Below are 17,273 nucleotides of genomic sequence, written 5' to 3' on the forward strand. Positions count from 1 at the left end.
TATGTTGATTTATTTCAGTATCGTATTATTCACCATCGTCTCGTATTTTTCACAAAATTGAGCAACTTTCTTTCAGAATATGATACACTTGGAAATTAGTTATTGTAATTTCGATCAATTGGAATTTAGGTACCTTGAGAATTCGAATATTTGGCATTAGATCTAACTGCGACTGTGGATTCGGGCACGAGAATAAACTAACCTCCAAACTGGAGTGAACAAATTCTGTTCATTCAGAAACACGGAATCCAATTCTTATTTTCTCGAACGTTTATACATATTCGATTGGCGGTTCGGGTTCTCTCGCTTTCAACGACGTGCAATCGCGTCGCACCAGCTGAAATGACGTCTGACTGAAAGCAGAGCGAATCTCCCATTCTCTTTTCTCGTATCGTGCCGGTGTACGATCGCCGATTTCGTGGCACGATATTCCACCTTCCTTCGGACGGTTGTGCCTCAATTCGTAACGATTTTATGGAAAGTGAAAGCAAACGCAGCATCGTTTGCCGGTGATCAATTAGTCTTTGTCTAAATCGTACGAATTCCCACGATGCGGCGGAGCAGCTGGCTCTGCTCCTCTTGGAAATCAAACGAATCTCCATCTAAATAGTCTACCTGGATACTAAATATCACAAATACTCCGTCATGGTTCTAAACAGCTCTTCAGTATCTCGCGGTCAGCGAATTCCGCACGATCCATATTCATTTCGCCGCGTAAATTAATTTTGGTACTTTGGTAACTCGGAGGTACCTCGAGAATTCGAAACAGCTGGAACTCAGGTTTGAAATTCAAACGATTTGAGAGTTATTTCGAATGTTTGGTACTTGGGTAATCTTAAAAATGATCTCGCACGTCTGGATTTAGGTACTTTGGAGATTTAGGCTCGTAGAACTCAGGTACTTTGAGGGAAAGGGGAGAATTGTTCTCATTTCGAGTTTAGGTATCTAAAAATTCAAATATTTGTAGTTCACGTAACTTAGATTAAATGGCCTAATAGATGTAATATTTGAAATTTGGATACCTTAAAAATTATCTTGCACGTCGGGAATTGGATATCTCAGGAATTCACGTTCGTAGAACTCAGGCACTTTGGAAGAAAATTTTATTTGGAATCCAGTTATCTAAAAATCGAAATATTTGATGTTCGCGTAGCTTAGATTTAATAACCTTGAAAATTATTTTGCACGTCGAGAATTCACGCTCGTAGAACTCAGGTACTTTAAAAAAAAATCTCATTTGGAATTCACGTAGCTTTGATCCAATAGCTTTCGAATATTACAACTTAAAAATGATCTTACACACAAGGATCGAGGATCAGGTACTTTTCCCGAGGAATTCAGGTACTTTAAAAAATAGCTCTCGTTTGAAATTCAGGTATCTAATTGTAGATACTTGAAATTCGCGCAGCTTCGATTTAATACCCACAGAATTCAGCAACGTTAACATTTTACAAAAATTATCGCAGCCATTGGCGACCTAATAGCGAGCCGAGATGGTATTCCAATCGATTCGTTCCATATCCGGGAATGCACGGAGCAGAAATTTCATCCACGATTCATCCTCCTTTTTGCTACGACGTTACGTAACCAAGTTAATTATCTCCGAGTCGATCGGCTCCTCGCGTCGTGTCTTCTTACCTAATCGATCGCTATCGCGGCCGATCCTCGACCAAAAACACGAGCTCGACGAAAAGTCGAGCGCGTAGCTTTCTTTCTTCGCCCTGAAGGAACACCTGCTGTCCCTTAGTTTCGAAGCGCGACCATCCGACAAGCTATCGACGGTGAAAATCTTCCTGGAGCTCACGGAACTCGCTTCGGGATACATAAATCAGCCACGAGATCGAGAGTTGCGAACCCGCGGTTCTAGATCTACGGATGAATGGATGGATCGTGTGGATGGACTGTTTCTGTTTTCTTCACTCCGAGCATCGTGCTCGCAGAAAGAATTGTTTGCACGGTGTAGCAGGATTGAAATTTTTCCCTTTTCGCACAAAAAATCGTGTCGATTTTTTGTTTACCCAATTTTCTTTATATTTCACAATATATCTAGGTTTCACTTTGAAGAAAATGTTAGTTTACTATGCTTTTTAAATAGAAAATTCGTATTTGAATTCAGACTTTGGGGGAATTATGAAAATTTAAATTTAAATTTTGAAATTTTAAAAATCTAAAGACAAAAGATTTAATCGAACGATTCTTAAACTCTTAGATTATTAAATATACCGAAACTCCGGGATTTCAAAGAATTCTCAAATTCTTAAATATTTAATTTAAGGATCAACTAAGGATTTGCATCGTTTGTCACTTTGCAAAGGAGAATCTCTCTCGTATGAGTTCGTGAAAGTGTTAAATTGGCAAGCGTCTTCTTGAACAAACGAACATTTCACCATCATCGTAGTGGCTATTTCATTCTCGACCAAATTACAATATTCATAACAGCATTGTCAAGTGTCAAGGTAACGGCAAGAGAAGGATTTATTTGCCAACGGTGCTGGCCTAAAGATCGCACGTCCAGCGCATTCTCGACTTTCTAAAACGATCGATCCGCATCGTCGTCGCGTGCTCGTTTCCTCTTCGTTTCGAGGAAAAACGATTTTCTCGAGTTACGATTGAAGGAGTTAAGTTACACGGTCGGAGTTGAACAATCCCTTTTCTCGGCGGAGAAATCCTGATCCTCGTTTCCCATCGTAGATCGATCCACCGGATATTGCCGGTTGGTCCTCGTCCTTCGTGATATTGAATCCTCCAGTGCACTCGTTGTCTCCAGTTCTACGTGGCTCAATTTTGGTCCACGACTTTCTAATAGAAATTTCAATATTTGGAAACTTTGCATCAATATTGAAGATTTGGGATTGAATCTCTACAATTTGATTTCTTATTTCACAAATTTCTAGGTCCTAGAATTTGTGTAATTGGAAATATTTTCGAATGTTTGTTGCCAGATTGCGCGTCAATGTTTCAGGTATAGGTATCTTGTAAAATCAGTTATTAAGAAATTAGGCTACTAATAACTTGGAAATTTAAATAGCAATTTTGAAAATTAGCTACCTTGAATATTTAAATATTTAGAACTTGGGCATATCACAATATTTTAGGTATATTACAATTGGAAATATTTTAGAATTTTTGTTCTAAATATTTAAATATTTAAGGTAGCTAATTTTCAAAATTGCTATTTAAATTTCCAACATATTAGTAGCCTAATTGTGAGATACCTAATTTCTAAATAACTGATTTTACAAGATACCTAAATCTGTAATATTGACGCGCAATCTGGTAACAAAAATTCGAAAATACTTCCAATTGTAATATACTAAAATATTGTCATGTACCCAAGTTCTAAATATTTAAATATTCAAAGTAGCTAATTTTCAAAATTGCTATTTAAATTTCCAAGATATTAGTAGCGTAATTTCTAAATAACTGATTTTACAATATTTTAGGTATATTACAATTGGAAATATTTTCGAATTTTTGCGCGTCAATATTACAGGTTTAGGTATCTTGTAAAATCAGTTATTTAGAAATTATCTCTAGTACCTCACAATTAGGCTATCAATATCTTGCAAATTTAAATAATAATTTTGTAAGTTAGTTATCTTGAAAATTTTTGAATATTTAAAACTTGGACATGTTACACAATATATTTTTAGAATCCATTAAGCTTTACATTACATTATAGCGAGGGGCACGCTTGATTTAGAATTCACTTTCCTTCTCAACCATGGAATTAGAACACGACCCCGTGGAAATCGGCGAATACAAGAGCAAATCAACCGTGCCTCGTTCAGTAAGACTATTGCGAAGTTTCGAACGATTTTTGTTCGGCTATTTAGGAAGAAGAAACGAATGATGACTGACGAGCAATAGATTTGCGGAATCTACTTCATCCTTGGACTGTTTACGCTGTTTTCATCTTGAACAGTGTTTGTGAATACGCTGCTTTCAGAATATCTTCTAATATGTTTCTTAGAGAAGTTGAATGATATGTTAGAAAATGTTTAAATTATATTGAAGTAAAATATTTTTATTGGACAATTTTCGTGGAGTATTAAGTATTTATTAATAATTGGATGTATTCTTCGCGAGAAGTTATTATTAGTTTAAATTTTAGAGCAAGCTATTATAGTTTTTAATTTTAAGCAACAAAACTAATGAAAAAATTCTTCTTCAAAGAATGACTCGAATGGTTGAAACATTGAATATTTTCCAAGAGAAAATTCTCTTGGTAGAAAGAATTCGTAACAAGTATCTGAGTGAATAAAAATCAGAGATACTCTAGAAATTACTCTACTGGCATACTTTTGATAACGAAAATGATTGGAAAGTACTATACTTCAGATATTTCTAGCGAAGCATTTCGATATCGTTGGAAAGTGTTTGATGTGCCAGAAATTGCACAAAGTGAAAGAAGAGACGTTTTTTCACTTTGTTTCGTTCTAGTTTCTTCTTCAAGCGAGAAGTGTAGATTATGCTGGAATTACATGAAACTGGGGCATGAAATTTTGAAGTAACGTCCGATCAAAGACAGTTGAGTAACCCGAGGAAGAGTATCAAAAGACACGGGGATGATAATCGTTGTTCGTTGCGTCTAACTTTTACGTAAGATGCTTTATCGATGAGAGTAAAGTCGCGTCTAGGAGAATAAAAATTTAAATTCCATTCCATTTGTCATTATTCTGTCCAATCTATACGCTTTGAGTATTAGAAATTGCAGACATTTGTTAGAACAGTTCCACGAATTTTTACACCATTACCATGCAACTTTAAAATAAAATGGCACTAATGTCCAGAAGTATACTACGATACTAAAATATTAATACCACGATACTAAAAAGTAGTTTACTCGTTCGAATACTGTTGAATACTCGTAGTGTAAGAGAAATAATACGATGATAAATATCAATACCATCAACTATTAGAAATTGCAGACATTTATTAGAATTATTTTATAATTTTCTACGCTATCGCAATATTTACCACGCAACTTTACAATAAAATGGTACTAATGTCCAGAAGTATACTACGATACTAAAATATTAATATCACTAAAAAGTAGTTTACTCGTTCGAATACTGTCGAATACTTATAGTGTAAGAGAAATAATACGATGATAAATATCAATACCATCAACTATTAGAAATTGCAGACATTTATTAGAACTATTTTATAATTTTCTACGGTATCGCAATATTTACCACGCAACTTTACAATAAAATGGTACTAATGTCCAGAAGTATACTACGATACTAAAATATTAATATCACTAAAAAGTAGTTTACTCGTTCGAATACTGTCGAATACTTATAGTGTAAGAGAAATAATACGATGATAAATATCAATACCATCAACTATTAGAAATTGCAGACATTTATTAGAACTATTTTATGATTTTCTACACTATCGCAATATTTACCACGCAACTTTACAATAAAATGGCACTAATGTCCAGAAGTATACTACGATACTAAAATATTAATACCACGGTACTAAAAAGTAGTTTACTCGTTCGAATACTGTTGAATACTCATAGTGTAAGAGAAATAATACGATGATAAATATCAATACCATCAACTATTAGAAATTGCAGACATTTATTAGAACTATTTTATAATTTTCTACACTATCGCAATATTTACCACGCAACTTTACAATAAAATGGTACTAATGTCCAGAAGTATACTACGATACTAAAATATTAATACCACGGTACTAAAAAGGAGTTTATTCCTTTAGAAAAAATATTTCAAAAAATGTCGTAGTACGCGGTTCGGAAAAAAATGGGAGGAAGTGTATTACAGAGCGTTGGAAAGTAAACGCCGCAACTCGTAATAAGAGTAACTGTATAATTTTCTGGCGAGTGTCCAAAGGCGTGGCATCGATCGTTTTTTTAAAACCTGTACGGCCGTTCGCGATACAGAATCGGGGAAAGTCGTTCGCCATGGAAACGAGTCACGGCCGATGTGCCGGTTTTACGTAAGGTGAAAATCGTCTTTGAGGCGAGCGGGCGTCACCGCGGATGCAAAGGAGAGAAAGAAACCGAGCTACCGTGCCTGCGATCCCCGCGAATCACATTTTTTCACGCAACTGCGCGTTTTTATTCTATTGAAAAATAGAAAAAAAAGGAAAGAAACACTTTCTCGACAACGTTGGAAAACGAAGAGAGAAAGAGAGATTTCAAAGTCTACCGAGAGTCTCTGGATTTCTGGACGTGCGCGCTCGTCTCTCTCGCGAGCGGTGGAGACGTGAAATTCCGGACGAGTCCTCGACGAGAGCGGTTACGGTACAAGGGACGAAAGAGCACGGCTCATCAGGAATTGCACGCACGTTAATGGCGGCCGTGTTCCTCGATTTCGTATTCACGGCGAGAGGGAAACGTTCGGTGGACGTTCTCGCGACAAGCAGAATACCGCGATCCGGGCCGGTTCATTTCTATTACGAGACCTGACGAAATTTTGTCTCTGTATTCTTTGTGCCTCCATACTGAATCCGTCTATTGTTCTTTTTATATTTAGAAAAAAATAAATAAACACTAAAAATAAAAATAAGAATAAATAATATATAATATATATATATATATAAGATAAATATATGTATATATTTAATATAAAATATAAATATATATATAAATAAATAAATACTAAAAATAAAAATAAAAGATATATAATATATATAAAATATAAATAAATATATATATTTAAAATAAATAAATACTAAAAATAAAAATAAAAATAAATAATATATAATATATATAAAATATAAATATATATATATATATATAAATAAATACTAAAAATAAAAATAAATAATGTGTAATATATGTAAATATATATATAAATAAATAAATAAATACTAAAAATAAAAATAAATAATGTGTAATATATGTATATATATATATAAATAAATAAATAAATACTAAAAATAAAAATAAATAATATAAAAATATATATATATATATATATACACCACGTGGATCAACGTAGACGTGATTGAAATTTATTTATTTAATATTTGTTCGACGTTTTCTCCTCCATAATCACGAAGTGAATTCACGCAGTCGTCCGTTATCAACGAATTTCACTTTTTCATCTGGTTGTTTCGTAAAATTTGTCACTACTCGGAGCAGAAAGGTTCGCTCGGGGGCAGGGATCGCTAAGACGCGAAAGAAGCGTCTGTGGCCGTGCCGAAAACAGCGATTCCGTTGGCCGTTTCGTCGCTGGCATCGAGGCACCGTTACCCGATCGCGTTTCGACGTGCTCGACCTGAATTAATTCCGCTGCAACGCGGCCATTGTGTCCCTCTCGACGAGGACTCTCGAGCGCGCCGCTGTCGATCCGCTGCACATGTTCGAATATTCATCGATCCGAATGATGATCGAAGTTCTGATCCCCTTCCAGCGGAACTTCGTTCCAGCGAAATTTCTTGATAATTTCCTCGCTAGCTGGCCTCTCTCCGAAATCTTAATCCATTTAGTTTGGGATTTCCTGGAGGGAAACGGGAAATTAATCTACTTAGGATCGCGTTGGATTTTGGAGAAAAAGAAATTGATCACTTAGAGAAAATTAATTTTCCATTGACAGAGAGTATCATCTCCAGCGATGATTACTCGCGTTTCACGTACGATCAGTTGTCGAACGTGGTTGTTTCGCAAGACTAATTGCTTGTAATTGATCGGGCAGACGCAATCGTCGGGCCGAATGCGAGTGATCGATCAGAAAATTCCTGGTTTTCAAGACGGGCGAATAATGGATGGTAATAATGCAACTGATGCTAAGCGATGCTATAATTGCGAGTAAATTGCACGGAGGCGTACTGGAATCTCTCTCTCTCTCTCTCTCTCTCTCTTTCTGCAAAGTGAATTCGTCTCTGTCCACTTGGAAACTTCGTGCACTTCCTCTCTCGAATCTGAAACCTATCCTCTAAGTTACTCTTTTTCAAAATTAAATTTGCAACATTTCTATTTCAACGACGCTGCACAAGTAAGACACGAGCAAGATTGAAAATTAACTTTGAAACAAATTTCTGTCTGTTACAGGCTGAAGGAATTGACCGTAGCCATGAACCTCGCGCTGCATGGATTTTTGTTGCAGGGTGAGTCTCGTCAATCTTCATAAGAATGTTATTTATATTAAAAATAGTAATCCCCCAACGCAGAGGAACGTTGTCCGCCGATTTTCTCGATACGATCAATTTTAAATGGGGATAACGAAGTGTGAATATTCATGTAATGTTCGCGTTCGCGGGTTTGCACACTCATGTGCTCGAAATAATGGATATGCAATATGGTGCATCGCGGGAACAATGCATCCGAGGAAGGAATACGCAGCTACGGATCGAGGGTTGACCTAACTCAACTTGCCCCGTTGCATACAAGGTCCTCGAAAGTCGTAGGGAAATCGAACAATGCATGCAACTGGCCGCATCAGACCATGCACCACGCGCATTTTCGTACTTTATCGCCCTGCCATACCATTTTTTTCTTTTAAATATAAGTTTCCTTCTCTTTCTCGCAATATGGAGAATTATACCGGATTTTTAATTATGAGAATAATCACTGACACGTAATAACATCGAAGGAATTTATTAGAAAAGGCAGAGTAGACGAAGCAAGACTCAATTAAAACCCGGATGAAATTTACAATTAAAATTCGCGATCTCGGTAGGTTCGCTGGCAAATTTATCACTGTTGCGCAAGAGGATTTATTGTCATTCGCCCAGTGACTTGTGAAATCTCGCTAATGACGTACGAGAAGCTCCCGCGATAATTTGAATATATAACGCCGGCGTGAAATTTCGAAACGACCCCGCCCCCAGAAATTCGTGTTTCGTTACAGTTCCAAGCGTCACGTCCAATTAACGATTGCCAGCCACACCTGAATTCTACTTGACAGTCGCGAAACAGGAGAAATGAAGTAACCGGCGGTTGATTCTTGAGCAATTAACCGTCGTTTGCAACGTACGGAATGGCGCGTACAATGCATACGTGTACGCGCACCGAAACTATTAGCGATTCCACTGCACGTACGAGATCCTCTCCTTTCCTCTCATCCGCGCGATTCATTCGCGATTCTCGTATCGCGGCCGGCGCGGCGCGGCGCGGCGCGGCCTACGATCTCGTGTTTACGTTCACGTAGGAAACACCTTGACAACTCGACACGAAAACCCAGTTAACACCGCGGGGACGTGGTCTGTGTAATCTCACCGATTAGGTACGCTTCTTTCCTTTTTTTTTTTTTTTTTGGTCTGAAAGAGCTATTTAAATTAATTTCCTAAAAAGTTCGTCACTCTTGGTGATGCTTTTGTTCTTTTCTCGATCATTTCGATATTTTAGTCCATTTCCTTCTTTCTTTTTTTTAATTTTGTATTACCGTGTATGCACAAGTAACACCAGCGAGGCTTAAAAAATTATTTCCCCTACGACAAATCTGCAGTAATATGTTTGAAGCTCTTTGAATCTCTCTGTAGATGTTTCCCGTACGATTCGCTATATATAAAAATGCCCCATTGTACAGTATACAGGCTTTAAAAAACCAAAATCAAAGGCTTGCTATCCTCCGCGAGGAACAAGGCTCGCGAGGAGGAAGATAAGTCGACCGTGGACGGACGTAAAGGATTTTCTGGGAAGGCTGGAGGATGTACGGAGCCGTAATAAAATCGCAAACAAGTGGATGTACACTGTTGTTCAAAAGTTTGGAATCTCTGCGCGTTCCACGGAGTCTTCGCAACTAAAAAAGCTGTTGTTGCTCAGAAATGTTATCCTCAGAGCAGCAGCTCTCTGTCTTGGAAAATTTTGCTAAAGGTGGATTTGAAAATTGACGCGAGACGATAACGTGAACGATAAACGATCAAGGAAATTAAAGCTGATCGAAGTAATTTTCAAGTAATTTCTGTGTTTGTATGATGTAAAATATACAGAGAAGCTCCAAAGAAACGGTAGCAAAATTATTCTGACTCTCAACAGCTTCGGCAACTTTAATTTTAATTTTAGCAGTAAATTTCGGGAAATTTGGCAAAATCTGAACGTCGCGAGCAGAGATCGATTTGCGAAGAGCAGTGTACAAGCACGTCCCACGTGTTTCGGCCGCGATGCATACGTTTTCACGGACGGATGTCCTACGAGACTGCATTCCTTAACCCGATGCAACTTCCATTTAGCTCCTACGTGAATGTAAATACGCGCTTGTACAGAGGTGGTATTCGCAGGTTTCGCGCCCGGTGGTCCAGAGACGCGGCGTTTCCAACTGGCGGCAAATGGCCAGTGCAACGAATACAAATCTAGTCGTTTCGCGTCCAGACGAGTCACGGGAATTTTATGAAACGTTCGCTCGAGGCCTCAGATACGAGAGGCGCGCGTCTCGTATTTCCTCGCGGATTCCTTCACAGTCGAGATTAGAGATTTTTTACGCACAGCGGAATTTACGAAACGCTTTCGTATTCCCTGGATATTTTGTTTCATCTCGTATCGCGCCTGAGATTTAGAGGGTATTCGAGTCGTAAAAGACGCGAGAGAGCGCCTCCACGCTTTGCCAGGACTCGCTATAAATAGAAAATGCTACGGGTTGAATGCTAGAATCGTTAAAAATTGGAACCTGACGTCGCTGAAGATTTTTTAAAGTCACGGAAAAATTAAATAAATAGAAAAGCTAGAATCATTAAAAATTGGAACCTGACGTCGCTGAAGATTTTTTAAAGTCACAAACAAATTAAATAAATAGAAAAGCTAGAATCGCTAAAAATTGGAACCTGACGTCGCTGAAGATTTTTTAGTCACAAACAAATTAAATAAATAGAAAAGCTAGAATCGCTAAAAATTGGAACCTGACGTCGCTGAAGATTTTTTAAAGTCACAAACAAATTAAATAAATAGAAAAGCTAGAATCGTTAAAAATTGGAACCTGACGTCGCTGAAGATTTTTTAGTCACAAACAAATTAAATAAATAGAAAAGCTAGAATCGTTAAAAATTGAAACCTGACATCGCTGAAGATTTTTTAAACTCACGGAAAAATTAAATAAATAGAAAAGCTAGAATCGCTAAAAATTAGAACCTAACGTCGCTGAAGATTTTTTAAAGTCACAAACAAATTAAATAAATAGAAAAGCTAGAATCGTTAAAAATTGAAACCTGACATCGCTGAAGATTTTTTAAACTCACGGAAAAATTAAATAAATAGAAAAGCTAGAATCATTAAAAATTGGAACCTGACGTCGCTGAAGATTTTTTAGTCACAAACAAATTAAATAAATAGAAAAGCTAGAATCACTAAAAATTCAAACTTGACGTCGCTGAAGATTTTTTAGTCACAAACAAATTAAATAAATAGAAAAGCTAGAATCACTAAAAATTCAAACTTGACGTCGCTGAAGATTTTTTAGTCACAAACAAATTAAATAAATAGAAAAGCTAGAATCACTAAAAATTCAAACTTGACGTCGCTGGGGATTTTTTAAAGTCACGAACAAATTAAATGTTCGAACATGTATGCATCGGTTATATTTTCTATCCTTCGATAATGAATTGACCAATGCGATACACATGACACACGTAATAAAACAAAAAAAAAAAAAATTGCAAATGAAGATGGAAATAAGAACGATGGCGCAAATTACAGTGAGAAAGCGTATGGACGGCCTTAAAGGAGGTCGGACAGATCGGCAATAAAAGGCAAGCATTCGAGAGTTTCGTAGACAACGGGTGACTCATTGATCATTTTATTCGCGTTGCGACTGCGAGGGCGGTTTTCGCGCAATTTTCGATAAGGAATAATCACTTTCGGTCGGAAACGCGTCCGTGGGAGGATCTTGCGACAGTGCAAATTGAAATTTTTCACCGATGATTCGTCCCTCACGTGTTGCTATTAATTCCTTCGCAAAGGGAAGCGAATCATTAGGATCTCAGGTGAAGATGGTCCGAAACGACAGAACACTTCGCTTCATTCGTTAACTCGCGTGTGAAATTTCAGTGAAATTTCTACATCCGTCGAACATCATCTCGGCACGGAAAATCGACGAGAGGAAAGTAGCAGAGGGGATTTAATTTGCGGCGACTCAATTAACGAGATCTGGAGACCGTTCGCAAATCTGTCAGAGTGATTTCAAAGGAAATACGCGCGCCAACCGACGATAGTCGCTGCTGAATAAGTTAGCGAGCGGATCGACCAGATTAGAAACGTGGAGTTGCGACTTGATCTGGCGAATGTTTCTGAGAGTCATGCGTTCGAATCGACGGAACGAATTGACACGTATTGAGTCAAACTCAGCCATTAAAAATCGGTTAGGATTCTAATGTTCTTAACCGATATTTAAGTTATTAAATGGAATAAAGATAAAATACAGATTGAATTTAACCCTTTGAACTCTACTGTCACTTCTGAGGATATAATTCGTATTTAAATCTAGCAAACAGCTTGGATTTCCCCTTTTCATAATCTGCTGATAATTACAACGAACGTGTACGTTTGGTGTTGCGTGTATGCGACGTATGTACAGCAGTGTAACATCTGAACAGAAGCCTAGAGTGAAAGCTATAATAACCGCGTCGGAAGAACAAAAGAATTTCAAAAGAAGAAACTTCTGATTGTGAGTCAATTGACACCGAATAACTCGCATAAACTAGACCTCTTGTTGCCTTCTTGCGAAAGTTTAAGAAATGGCGGAGGACATTGTTTTTTTCCAGAGTACGCTCTTGTATATTATACTTGTTCCAGCAACACCTAACACGTCGACGATCGCTTTAAATTTAAAACGATGTCGCGCGTCAGAAAGCTATGACCAACAAAATTTCGTTAACGTTAAAATACGAATGATTATTTCCAATGCTGTGCCATTTTATTTGAAAGGGATACGTTTGTCCACGGCAAATTGGTTAAATGGCATCGCTCGATATCGAAACGATGACCAAAGCGGGAGGCAGACGAGTGAACGATGGACAGAAATTGGCGGCGAATGATTCATTCGCGAATCGGGTTGAATCATTTGTACGTGCGTTTAAGATGCGAGGGCGTGCGTTCTGTTGTCGCCACGCATGGAAACGAGCAAACGTTTGATCGCCGGGTGGAGAAGAAAGAAAGTCTCTATCGGACGGCGAGCGAACCGGCTTGCGTGGCACGCGGTTCTGCTTCCAAGCAGAAACGCGAACTATGCGGAAGAATATTTTTCGAACCGGCGAAAACGTATCGCGTTTCCGTATTTTAATCCGGAGATCTTCGTCTCCGGAGACACCGAACGACTCTTTTTTCACGACTAGATCCACCATGGTTTCGAAGACTATGGTCTTCCTCGAGGCTTGTACGACAGTTCTTTTTTTTTCTTTTTTTTACAATTTTGTCGAACTTTTCGAGTACAACGGAAGTTCGAAATGACGAAAAAGAAAATGGCACGGCAAGCTTTCAGTCTTCAAGATCACGGTGGATTCAGTCGTGGACGAGATTTTCCAATGATTTTCAGAGACGAACCCTGGTACTCAAAATTCGATGAAATCGTACAGTTTTTAAAATCTCAAAGAGAGACTTCAATCTTCAAAACTAGTGATGGATCTAACTAAATAAAAATACAAATTTAAATTCTAATTACGCACTGACAACACACACCCACACCCACATACACGTCTATGTCTAATTACTCAAGCATGGAAACTAACAATTTGACGTTGGTAAAATGTCATCAGACTCATTGTGCGTTTTAGTGTAAACAAAGTTCTACTTGTTCTTCGCCTTCTTCTCCTTTGTACGTGAAGTCCCCAGCTCTGGGTGTTATATAATCACGCATAATGCGCGGTCATTAATCGAAAGGTCGTCAAAATTACGACCACGATGGCGAGTAACAGGCCTAGAAAGTGCAGGGAATTGTCCAGTCACTCTATAAATAACCAGCTCGCTGCATATTAGCGGAATTTTGCATAACGACTCGAGCGAACGAAATAATTGACTTTCGCTTTTCTCGCAAGCACAGCCGGCTGCTTTTACTTGCACGCGATCGTAAACACGGCCAAGTATAATTGTATTACAATGATGCGTCGATACACTGTCTAATTAGGGAATCGAAGTGAAGTTTAATTTATCAACTGGTGGAAATTAAGTAGTTTCAAATTGTCGTCTATTGATTATTCTACCAGGGATTTATTCAAACTACTAACTACTTTTATTAATACTAGCTATTGATTATCCTGTTAATAAAATTCCATTATTAATTATTCCAAAAGAAAATAAAATTCTTGAAATTCTGTTAACAATATTATCCCATAATTACACATATTTTCAGATGAAAATCACAAAGTTCATTTATAAATGTGACGCTCGATGATTAAATAATTGTTTCATCCAAATGAAAACGTGGAGATGTATGAGTTTGAAATGGAAAACGTCTTGAGCAAACGTCTTCAATTTATTTCCTAAACAGTGGTGACGTATTATTCTATTCACGCTGAATTCTAACTTGAAACAAAATAGATTTTTCGAAACTGTCGGAAACTTGTTTCGAAACTGTTTCGATCATTTGATAATTTCCAGCGTTGTGGACGATCTTCTTTCTAGTCGAACAACGAACGAGAAAAAGCAGCGCAAACAACGTGTATAATGTTTTTTTTTTTTTTTTTTTCTATAAGTAGCCGCGTGTTTTCTGGAATCTTGTTTGGCTGAGCACATTTTCCTCCACTTTTCTCGTCCTCTCCTCCCCCTTCTTCCTCTTCCTCTCCCCCCCCCCCACTTTCTGCACAGTTGTCTGGTTATCCTGCTCTCGCCACCTGGTTGTCTGACTTTTCTCCTTACGTAACCGCGTAACTGCGGCGCAAGGATGCGGTTAGACCTTTCGAAGCGTGTCTCTGGCCGATGTCACGTAAGACGCGAGCCAGTCAGTCACGATCTTAATTTCACTCTCTCACGTTGTCGAATAATCCACGCCACCGCGCATTGACGCGACTGCGTTTCCAAAGATTCGTCGATGAAAGACCTCTCGGAATTTTCTGCGGAGTTTTCTAGTAAGTGGTCTCGCTTCTTCTTTGTTTCTTCATCATTAGAAGGCGTTGTCTTTACCTTTTCGCGAGACTTGTCCATGAAAGTAGGATTTTAGAGACTAACACAGGATTTTGTTTTCCCGCGAAAGAATAATTTTATCATTCCGAGATAAAACGGAGAAACATTCGGAGAAAGTGGAGGAATTTTCTATTAAAAAGAAAGAAATTTTTTTAAAGCAGTTTTCAAATCACGATTTCTTCGAATTAGAAGTTACTGCCGTACGAGGTTTCAACCATCCTAATTTCTTCACGCTGTCTAGTAAATATCGAGATAAAATTGAAATTGTCAAAATGACGGTTTCTTCGACTCTGACGTCTAAATTCCTCCGAAGAAATTAATTGCACGGCTGTTTTTCCAAGTCGACAATTTCCGGACTGCGTGCCTGTAATCGCGTGCAATTATATAGACTGTTAAGCACGAAGCCGTGCTCGCGGGGGAAGCACGAAAGTTGCCATGTTGTTATCAATGTCTCGCTCTGGTAAGGTGTACGAACCGTGGCGAGGAATGTTTGGGAAAAAAAAGGAAAAAAAAAAAGAAGAAAAATGAAAGCGAGAACGTTTTACCGGAACGCTGTGAAAAATTTTTGCGATTCAGAACCGCTTTTAAATATTACTGAGGAGGAGAGGAAATTCCAGTTGAGCAATATATATACTATGATATATAATATAATAGTATATAATATATATACTATAATATACAATATAATAGTATATAATATATATACTATAATATACAATATAATAATATATAATATATATACTGTAATATAGAATATAATAGTATATAAAATATATACTATAATATACAATATAATAGTATATAATATATATACTATAATATAAATATAATAATATATAATATATATACTATAATATACAATATAATAATATATAATATATATACTGTAATATAGAATATAATAGTATATAACATATACTATAATATACAATATAATACTATATACTATAATATACAATATAATAATATATAATATATACTATAATATACAATATAATAATATATAATATATATAATATAGAATATAATAGTATATAACATATATACTATAATAGTTTGTTGTTGAAATAAAAATTCCTCCGACAATCGTATGGTGAATCACGAATTGTTTTTTTTTTTCTTTCTTTTTGTGCAACATGGCACTTTATTTATTACGTTGAAGTTCAATTTCACCAGTTTCCAAATTTCAATCCCAATAAAATACATATGTAACAAATACGTACGAATATAATTTCAACAAACACAAATAAATAAATATGTAACATATGTACAAATATAATTTTAAATGCATGCAATTGTTCAAAAATTATTCAATCGAGTCTCGTCGAGATTTCTCTCTCTCTCTCTCTCTATTGTGCGGTCGGTTTAATTGCGCGGTCGTTTTAATTGAAAACGCCGGCTGGATTTTTCTTCGACCGTTCACAATGGTGAAGCAGGCAAGGTGAAACTCGAACGAACGTAGAAACGACGTAGAAAGGTCGTCAGACGAACTTCAGCGGCGTCGGGTGAAATACGCTATTGTCCTCTCTCTCTCTCCAACGACTATTAATTAGAATTAATTAGCAGGGCGCGTGGAATTTCACGTTTCGTATTCTTTTAGGAAAAAAGGAATTGTGCAATAGACGTGGAAAATCCAGGAGGAAGTTGAATCGTTTGGAGAAATAATTTGGACTGTATATAATAATTAATAATAATCCAAATCGTAATAAAAATTCCAATAATTTGGAAATCAGGCTGATGAAAAATATTTTATCATCAAACGTGAACGAAAAGGTTTATTGTCCTCTAGCTGTCGGGTGGCCCGACGAATGGTCATTCGGTGAGAACAGGAGCCTAAGAAAACGCCCACGTGGCCTTTCACGCGAATTTTTACGCGGCAGGAGCAACCAGCCGAATCGCGCTACTGACGACGGCCTTTTTCCTTCCTCTTGGAGAAAAGTCGCCGGCCAACTGGTATTTTTGCAATGATTTCCTGCGACCAAGCGGTTGTCGGACAACTATATCGATGATAAGGGGAGATTTCGCCCTTTCACAACACAGTAGACGAGACATATCTCGTCATTTCTCGTAGAATGATTTTTGGATCTTTTATCAAATTTACTCTAATTTTCTTTTTTAGTTAATGTCAGTTTTTACAAGAAAAAAAATGTGATTGAACGTTCCTGCATAAGTTAAAATATGCAACTTGACAGACATCTCAGACGCGAGATCGTTTGTTCTTTTTTTTTTTTTTTTTTTTTTTTTT

General features: G+C 37.1%; 1 protein-coding gene across 4 annotated transcripts in view; it reads left to right on the top strand.

Moving 5' to 3' along the window:
• Window positions 1–17,273, top strand: part of LOC122538152 (serine-rich adhesin for platelets-like) — a 59,906-nt gene that overhangs the window by 21,900 nt on the left and 20,733 nt on the right. For 3 of the 4 annotated variants that reach the window (XM_043671972.1, XM_043671975.1, XM_043671974.1), the window contains exon 2: window positions 8,036–8,091. In XM_043671972.1, the coding sequence (XP_043527907.1) occupies window positions 8,036–8,091 (56 nt within the window). Of the gene's footprint in view, window positions 1–8,035; window positions 8,092–14,869; window positions 14,974–17,273 lie in introns of those variants that run through there. The other variant, XM_043671973.1, reaches the window with a different exon arrangement.

This window comes from Frieseomelitta varia, unplaced genomic scaffold, assembly GCF_011392965.1.
Source record: "Frieseomelitta varia isolate USP_RPSP 00005682 unplaced genomic scaffold, Fvar_1.2 scaffold_965, whole genome shotgun sequence".
NCBI lineage: Eukaryota > Metazoa > Arthropoda > Insecta > Hymenoptera > Apidae > Frieseomelitta > Frieseomelitta varia.